Source organism: Electrona antarctica, assembly GCF_951216825.1.
Source record: "Electrona antarctica genome assembly, chromosome: 8".
Classification (NCBI taxonomy): domain Eukaryota; kingdom Metazoa; phylum Chordata; class Actinopteri; order Myctophiformes; family Myctophidae; genus Electrona; species Electrona antarctica.
Genome location: NC_136789.1, coordinates 20,982,452 through 20,992,056, shown reverse-complemented (window position 1 = coordinate 20,992,056; position 9,605 = coordinate 20,982,452). Strand labels below are relative to the sequence as shown.

Below are 9,605 nucleotides of genomic sequence, written 5' to 3'. Positions count from 1 at the left end.
GTAATCCAGAGCCCATAGAGTACGTTCACATCATGGGGCCAGTCCTCTTCTACATAGACTTCTATTGGCGAATAGGGACACCGGAAGTTTACAGAATCTATTGTAGTCGATAGGGCTCGTGCGAGTACATGAACCACGTGACCGGGCTGTTTTCTGCCCCCTCAATGTCACAACTCTGTCTATACTCTATGGCTCTGTTGTAATCCAAACGTACACGTGTGTGGGTATAGGGATAGGGTGGCCTGGCTGGGTGTATGACTTGACTACCGCGGCCTGAATGATTCAGCCCTGCAGCCCTGGTGTGAGATATGATCTGGACAACAGATGTCAATATGAAGTTGAGGATAACATTGACCACTTCTGTGTCTTAGTCATACATCTCTCTCCTTTCTTTCGTAATCTTTTTTGTCATCAGACGGACAGCTTGGTCATATACTTCTCTCTTTGTTGACGTTTTGTTAACTCATCCTCCTGCCGTTAACCCAGTGGTGGAAAGTAACTAAGTACATTTACTCAAATAATGTACTTAAGTACAATTTTAAGGTATTTGTACTTTACTTGACTGTATTCCAATTTCCAATACATTTACATCTACTCCACTACATCTCAGAGCCAACATTTGTACTTTTACTCCACTACAATTATTTGAAAACTTTAGTTACTAGTTACTTTGGAGATTTACATTTTGATTAGAAAAACATACATTACTGTAACCACTTCGACCCTATATACATTTCGACCATTTGAAAATAGCTGATCTACAAGCTCACAATGCGTCGCATGACCTCTCTTTTCTATTCAAATATGAATATAAACTGGAAAGGTTGCAATTTTGAAAAAGTGCAAAGTGTGGTTGCCGCAGTCGCTTACATAGGCCCCTCCCACTAATGTTGCTAGCCAATTACAATGTCGCGTCAACCTTGTGATCATGCGTAAGTAAAGGGGATTTATCCCCCCAAAATCATGTTTTTGCAACAATCGGTTAATCGCATTTGCGGCGCCCCCTATGGATGAAAATGGAATTGCTTTCGGAACTTGGTTGATTGAACCACCCGGGACATGTGATTCAAATGTGGGATGGTTTGGACATTCCGTTCGTGATTTGTGGCATTTTTTGTAAAATAGGCCCCTCCTACTAACTTCGGACGACGATTACGGACGAAGTATACGCACTACCAAAATTCTGCAGTTGGTCTTTTAATCGGATAGGTCCGGAGATCATGTGTGCCGATTTTCGTGAGATTTGGACAAAATCTGTAGGAGGAGGAGCCAAAAGTGTGTTTTGGAGAAAATTCAAATTTGCAGGATTTTTTTCCCTGACGAAAATGGGCGTGGCCTATATGTGGAAATGCATCATGACCCAAGGAATCCATGGAAAAAGACATTTAGATTTGACTTACGGTTCAAGAGTTATAGGGAAAAACGCAAAGTGGGCTGTAATAGCGCCACCATGAGGCCGACTGATGTAATTCCCTTTCAATTAATTTTCATAATTATTATGAACCTCCCCCCAAGTCTTGTAAATATGGCGCTTACGGTCTCCAAGGGAAATAATATTTCCCCATTATAAGTCTATGGAGAACTAATTAATTAATATCAATTAAACTATACATCTCTTAGCAAAATACAAGCACATGATTCCCGGTTAAGCCGGTCGATTTGACATATGGCTCGAGTGTGTGCGGCAAAAACTGTGGGAGGAGTAGTGCGGCAAAGTATCCAAATGTACAATAACAATAGTCTGGTTGCCCTGTATAGTCTGGTTGCCCTGTTAGGGCAACCACACTAATAATACCTAAAACAAAATGTGTTTTGTTCTTTTTAGTTGCATACTGTATGTATACAGTTCAACAGTGTTTGAATCAAACTCACTTGTCTTCTTTTTTTGGACAGTAACAGGAAACACTGTAGACATTTTGAACAATGCTGTCCATAAGAGGATGTGTTGCGTGCAGATAAAAGAAAGCAAATGGTCATTTGTACCACTGTGTTCATACAGATAACAGTGAATAAATACCAGTGAACCTCTTTCAAAAGCCAGACAAGTTTACGGTATAATGCTTTAACAGGTTAGTTTATTTGATGCTAAAGCAGAACCAGAAAGAGTATTTTGTTGTTTTGTGAGAGAGAATTTTGTTTTAGTTTTGTTTTAGTTTTGTTAAATTATTATATTATAGGAAGTTCATGTCATGCATACCAAAATAACCATGATACTTGGTGAGGAGTAAAAAGAGGAAGTGATGCATCTTCTTTCCATAGTCTCTACATTGTAAAGCAAAATTGCAGATGCCATTAAAGCAAGAGATCAGGATTAGAGCACTACCTCGAGTACCTTCTATTTTTTGGGGATTATTCTATAATAAAACTAATTTGCTTGTGGCAGAGCACCAATGGAGATTTTACGTGAACACCTCTGGCTCTGGGTTATCATTGGAATGATTGTAGTATCATTGTTGATAAGCTTCATCTTCCTCCTGATCAACAGATGCATCGCCAAAGAAGGTCTGTTGAGCTTGATACTATAAGTGGTGATAGTCTTGTTTCCATTCTTTTTCTGCCTCTTATTATTTGTATTACTTGAGTGGACTTGTTAAAACATAATTTGTGTTCACATAACGATTGAGTATATGGCTTGCATGGGGGGGATTATATTGTAACTGTACACCTGTATATTGTAAATGGGACACCCACTGTCCCATTTACACCAAGAAGCCAGCCCATTTCTGAATTGTAGGGTATCCAATCCAATCCAAAAGTATTTTTTTTGTTTTTTGTTTAAAGCACTCTCAATGTGCTGGCCCCTCTTTTCATTAACCACATGATATGAACCCTAGCATCTCTAGTCTGGGGTGAACATTTGGCAAAAAACTGCAGATCTACAGTACAAGCTCACAACGTTGTGGGCTTGTAGATGCTGTAAAACATATTGTGCTCTATTGTATACGAGAGAATCCATTTTCTTTCTTTTTTTGAAGACTTACGTAAACTACATGGTAAATGAAAAGAATTGAGCATCTATAGGCCTACCAGCACTAATGTCTGTGAAGAAACTATTTCAAAACACACTTGGAAAAGTTCTCTCTTTTATCCAACCCACCATTTGTAATGGTAGCCTATAACATAAAATTCTATAGGCCTACAATGCAATGTTGTATAGCTTCCCCCCAATATGTGCATTAGTTAACACACCTAGTTTACAGTGACCATAATAATAATCTTTATTGTCCCGAAGGATATTCGTCTTCACAGTCTGTTCAAACACCCACATCAAAAACAAGACATAACAAGCACATAACACCAAGACAATACAAAAACATGAGGTCCCCACAGTATACAGAACCATCCTATCGACCAGAAAACAATTAAATAATAATGACTCAGAGCTGCATCATTAGACTATCGTACAATATACCAGTAATACTTACTAATGTTTACTAATGTTGTGTTTTGCCTTGGCAACAGACACAGGATGTCAGTATGTGACGTGTTAAAGGTTAAAGCCCATTCATCCACACCACCACACCCATGTCCTGCAATCTGCAGCCGGACCCTTCTCAAAAGACACAACATATTTATATATTTACACTGCAGATCAGAAATGATGCAGACATTACATTTTGGGGCTTAATGTTTCAATGGAGCCTTAACCAACCTTGTTGTTGTTATTACCTTGCTATTACCAAGTTGTGATTTAAAGAACGACATTGATCTTTTCGAGTCATAAATAAATATTAAATAATGAATAGACTTATTTCTCTGTGCAATTTCTCATGCAATGTCATTTTTAAATGTTCCACAGATGAATACAGAACCTCACAACCAGCCAGATCCAGCACACCACAGTTTTATGCTCAGTATGTATTTAATTTGTATTACACATTTTCTAGTTAGTCATCAATGTGCGATTTCCTTGAACCTGCTGGACAAAGTTGGACCATTATGGTCATTCTACCTTGTTAAAATTGTAAAGATGGCTGATGGGCCATGGAATTTTGAAATTGTTTCTGTCAATGCAGACTGCCAATACTAAATCCCAGTGAATTCTCCTTTCCTTCTCAGAAACAGCAAATATCATCTAAAAGATATTGAAGATGACTTGCCACCTTTGCCACCCCCTTTGCCACCCAGGTCTCAGTTTCTGACAGAAACAGGCAAGATTTTATGTGGATTATATGGTAGAATTTTTTGCTGCATTGTGTCCTTTGATTGATTGATTGATTGATTGATTTATTAACAGATTGGATAATTACAGTACATTTCAAGCACAACTCAATACAAAACTGTTAACTGTGGACGACACTATAAAGCATTACACTTGTTTACAATAGGGTCCACCATGTTCAATTCATCATAACATTTAGAGACGTACAAATATACACTTCTATATAGCCAAAAACAGGAAATGATCATAGAGGAGGTCAAAAGGGGTGGATGGGGGAATCAGACTTTGAGAGCGCTTGAAGGAGTCAAGGGATGTGCATGTCTTAATGACTGTTGGTAGGGCGTTCCACATTTTGGTGGCATAGGAGCGAAAATAATTTAGTCCCTTGTTTGTGCCGAAACTGAGTTGCACATGGTTTGTTGAACTCCCTCTGGTGTTGTGACAGGTACATGCAGGGTATCTTGGTGGTAATCTTGTGGACCAGTCCCATTGCAAGATGCTGTAGCCTACTCTGTCGTCAACCCTAAGCCATTCCAGCCTATCAAAGTGGGCAGGGGTGAGGTGGGTTCGGGGAGTGAGGCCAAGTAGTAGCCTGACCAGTTTGTTTTGGGAAGTCTGGAGCCTTGTTTTAAGGGCCTTTGAGGTGCTGTGGTACCAAGAGCTGCATGCAAGCCATGCATAGTCGAAGAAATCTTGTACGAGGGCTCCTATAAGGGTCTTCAGGGTATTTTTGTTGACCAGTGAAGAGATCCTGTATAGGAATCTTGTTCTTGACTTTTTTGATTACGTTGGTGGCCATTTTATCACGAACAGGAACAAGTTGCAGTCACAAGCAACAGTCCAGCTCCTTCTACCAACAGCAGCACTTTCTATTATTTTATGCGCTGTATGTTTTCTCAGTTATCCTCCAATACAACTCATTGCTGCGCGCCTTCCTTCCCCTTGTGTCATTATGCTACTAAATGTATATGCACATACCGTAGATGTAGGCTCAGCAGAGCACATATCTCTGCCAGGCTCAGTAGCATATCCATAGCTGTGTGTGGTGGGTTGCAGCCCTTAGGACTTGAGTAAACTGCAGGAGCAACTAGTTTTTATGACATACAGTTCAACATTTCACATTTGCGGTGCTCCCTAACAGAAGTGAAAGCATTTCTGGAGGTGTGCACTATAGAGGCCTCTCAACATGCGATTTCAATTTAGGATTAATTACATGTTGCCTTGTGATATATTATGGCATATAAGGAAATAGGCCCCACATACTAATATTAGAGGCCAATTTCAGGCAAACAATATTGAATATCAAAAAGCTGTTTGATGCTGTCACATTACTCCTGAGAGTATATCAAATCTGGTGAAAAGGCTTTTGGCCCTGCATTGTTTAGAAGCCTCTCAAAATGTGATTGAAATGTGGGGGTCGATTAGACAATGCGTTAGTGATTTCTGCCTCTTTTTTTTGTAAAATAAGCTCCTCCCACAATCTTTGGAAGCCAATTATAGCCAATCCATATTGGCTATAATTGGTGTTTTTAAGAAAATGCTAAATGGTAAAAGATCATGATCCAAGTATCTGAATGTAAGTAAAGCACCTTTCGAAACAATTACAAGGTGCTGATTCAATCAAGTTACAAACAGGGGGAAATAACACAATAGTGAAATAATACATGAAATGAAATGAAATGATTACTATATTTACCCAGGGTATCTGGGCTAAACTCAAGAACTTGTTTCCAGCCAGGCCCTGCTCATAGAACATTTCATCGTAGTGGTTCAATGCCTTGTTCAAGGCCAAGGCCATTACAACAAGGATTAAAGCAAAACACTCATACATGGACAGGGGGGAATTTTCCCAGCGGGATAATAAAGGTATCTATCTTAAAAATAAGCAAATATTCACCCATGGGCCTTCAAGGCCTCAAAATATGTGTACTATTACTATTACTAATAATAACAAGTAGGCCTAATAAATAAATGGTTACAACATACTTAATATAGCCTATAGTGACACCATTATATCTCTATCTATCTATCTATCTATCTATCTATCTATCTATCTATCTATCTATCTATCTATCTATCTATCTATCTATCTATCTATCTATATATATATTTTTTTGTTTTCAGATGTCGAGAACTATGAGAACTTTATGGAAGTGCCTGACTATTTGAAGGTTGAAGACATAGTGTTGCCGCCCCCACCTTACCAGCAACCAGAGAACACCACATATCATAGTCAAGACAGCGTCTCCACAGAGGAGCTATACGATGACATCGGTGAGGTCGATGGCGGAGAGGACGATGACGACTATGATGATGTGGGATAAATCCATGGCAACACGAGAAAAGATGCAACTCTGAGATAGGAGCACACATTTTACTTAAAGTATATGTCAGTGAAACTGCATCGTTAGTAAACAGCTTGAGTCCAGGTTTATTTGCTGTCAGCTACTTATTTTCACAAACACTACAATGGGAAATAAACTTGGACCTATACAAAGTCTATGTGGTCAGTTGTTTATAAAGGTCTCTAGTTAGAACTTGTGTGTGTGTGTCCCTGTGTCCGAGCGCGAAAATAGCGTTTGTTCACCACCAAGTGTCACTGCACAGCCTAATACACAGACACACAGGAGAATTCACACGCCAGGGAGGCTTGTACAGTACAGTACAGTACAGTACAGTACAGTACAGTACAGTACAGTACAGTACAGTACAGTACAGTACAGTACAGTACAGTACCACTCACTTCAGACGTGTCTGATTTTTTCCTATATACAGGTTTAATGTTTGTTTTTAGTGCAATGTTTAATGTTTAAAAACGCCATTGACAATGAAGGGAAGATTTACGTCATCTTGTCCCTAACACAAACATTAAATGCCATTAATAATAAAGAGAATTTAATGTTTGTGTTGTCACCGTTTGTTTTACATCACCATTACATCACCTAATCAACATGAGTTAGACTTTTTTTGTTTAGATTTTTGAGTGTTGCAAACCACTCCAACAACTGGCTTTGTACCCGTGTACCCGGGTACCCGTGTTTGTTCGTACCAAAAAAACGAGCATGGTTGCTATGGTTAGAAACCAAAAAAACGAGTGAGTGTGTAGTTGCACCACTCAGTTCACACAGGTGTGATTTTTATGTTATAGTTTAACAACTGAGATTTGCACAACTGATTCCCCAGTAGTGAAAATGACAGCCTGTAGTATCACCTCACCGTCACTATGTACAGAATATGCATAACCTACATTTGTTTTGGCATTTTTTGGCTTTGCAAAAATATTACTGTCACCAATAAAGTAATTTCCTACACACTGTAATTTCATGGCAAAAATCATACACTGTCTGTGTTTGATTGATTGCATACTTTAATCGACAGAAATGCCAACACAAAAGATTCCTGGGGGACTTTCCATTGTGGTCCTAAAAATTTAATTCATCAACATAGCATGAAAATGACACAAAAATGCAACAACAAATATGACATTCGACCAGACGACCACTTATATGCTTCAAAAGAGAAAAAGAGAAAAAAATGGCAACAGTGAATGCCACCTCCACCTCCTCCTGGGAAAAATGGTGGGAAGGCTGGTGACGCGAGGTTAGGAAAAATAAGTTTACATCCCCTTGTACATAATGCTTAGCATTAATGCATGCATTGAGGTTATCATCATCATCTTCTTGCTCCTCCTCTTCATCTTCGGCATCTTCCTCCACACCCTCTTCAGCATCAGTGTCTGCATCTTAATTGTTCCTTGTTTTTTGTCTCCACCAGGCCGAAGGCATGGGGAGAGAGTATGTTTTGCACTCTGTCCGTGTGTCCGTCCGTCCTTCCGTCCGTCTGTTACCAGTTAATCTCCGGCACCGTTAACCCGGTCGATGCCAAACTTTGCACACACACTCCCTGGATGCCAACGATGAACCTCTGCCCAACATTTTCCAGAACGGCCTGTTATAGCGCCACCATGAGGCAGCTTTTCACATGTTTTACCTAAAACTGCACCGATCTGCGTGAAACGTTGCATGCACACTCCCTAGAGGCCAAGGACAAACCTTTGACCTGCATTTTCCGCATCTGCCTTTTATAGCGCCACCAGGAGGCCGACTTTTGTAAAACACATTTTTTGATATTACTCCTCCAGATTCTGTCCAAAGATCTCACAAATCGTTACACACTATCTCTATGGTCATGTGCTCAAGTCGGATCTGTCCGATATTTCATATTCCATCCTAATTGGCTATAATTAGCTTTCACAGTTTGCAAGATTGCCCCGTTTTGAACAAAAGCCTCAAATCATGAACGCAGCATGCAATTTACGTGAAATCTTTCACACATTTTCTTACTAGGCTGAGGAATATATCCCACCCTTTTCACATTGGCCTGTTATAGCGCCACCAACAGGTTGATTTTTGCAAAACACATTTTTGGAACAAAATGCCTCAAAAACATGTTTATATTAATCCTAAACATTTTGCCAAACATCTCACACAGTCCTATCCTCCTGGTGGAGACCTGTGCCCAGAAGGGCACTTTTTCTAGTCTCCTCCTCTTTTGTCATCTTGTTCCTGAAAGATGATCTATATGTTTTAAAGGATGGTTTCAGGGCATTCCACATTTTGGTGGCAGAGTATACTAGAATTGTTCCATTACATGTTTGTTACATGGGTGGTATCCAGATCGCTCCCTCTTGTGGCTGTCACTCAAGTCTTCTACCCAGAGCCATCCCAGGCTAGCACAATGTGTTGGAATTAGGTAGGCTTTAGGTTGAGAAGTATCGTCGAATCAGTTTGTTTTGGGAGGGCTGAAGCTTCGTTTTTAGTGACATTGAGATGTTGTAGAACCAAGAGGTGCAAGCATATACAAAGTGGAATTGCATGAAGGCTCTGGCAAGAGTCTTGAGAGCACCTTTGTTGACAAAAGAGTAAATTCTGCTAAAACATCTTGTTCTTTGATTGACTTTTTCCACTTTTTATCACTTGAGGCCATCTTGTCTCCTTGTTGTTAAAGTTAGAGAGTAATAGAGACATATAGGATATTATTATATTATTTTAAGTCTAAAATATTGGCTTCAGGGTTAGAGATAAACTGCAAAGGGAGATTAAGAGCTAGGACCCCCAGGGTTCCTTGAGGGGCCTCCAAGGTTAAATACCGATGCCTTGAGACGTGTGTGCGATACCCCCCCCCCCCCCCCCCCCCCCCCCCACAGCCCACCCCCACACCAAAGAGTTAACAGTAACTCTGAGGATTTTACAGTGTAGATATTTGGTCCAAAGAGGATTTTCATCTAGTCAAAAAGGGACAGTGAGGAAAGGCGTATTCAATCATGTTAGAACTATTCTATGACGTATGCATGTATGAATGTTTGCCAGTGTGAGCTAGCCTAGGAACCATGCAAGTTTGCCAGTTTCAGAAAGCTGTTTGAAAGTGCTAAGAATATCGACAC

The 9,605-nt window shown here is 39.9% G+C and overlaps 1 protein-coding gene across 1 annotated transcript; it reads left to right on the top strand.

Moving 5' to 3' along the window:
- Positions 1-2,393: 2,393 nt before the first annotated feature.
- scimp (SLP adaptor and CSK interacting membrane protein) lies at positions 2,394-6,504 on the top strand. Its single transcript, XM_079508346.1, has 4 exons — positions 2,394-2,502; positions 3,800-3,854; positions 4,060-4,151; positions 6,287-6,504. The coding sequence occupies exons 1-4, from the start codon at positions 2,436-2,438 to the stop codon at positions 6,484-6,486; spliced, it is 414 nt and encodes a 137-aa protein (XP_079364472.1). The 5' UTR covers positions 2,394-2,435; the 3' UTR covers positions 6,487-6,504.
- Positions 6,505-9,605: the final 3,101 nt, after the last annotated feature.

Bases quoted from the DNA above. Each gene is read 5' to 3' on its own strand.
- scimp (XM_079508346.1), top strand. From the start codon at position 2,436: ATGATTGTAGTATCATTGTTGATAAGCTTCATCTTCCTCCTGATCAAC. The intron at 2,503-3,799 runs GTCTGTTGAGCT...AATGTTCCACAG, and splicing joins CAGATGCATCGCCAAAGAAG to ATGAATACAGAACCTCACAA. The intron at 4,152-6,286 runs GCAAGATTTTAT...TTTTGTTTTCAG, and splicing joins TCAGTTTCTGACAGAAACAG to ATGTCGAGAACTATGAGAAC.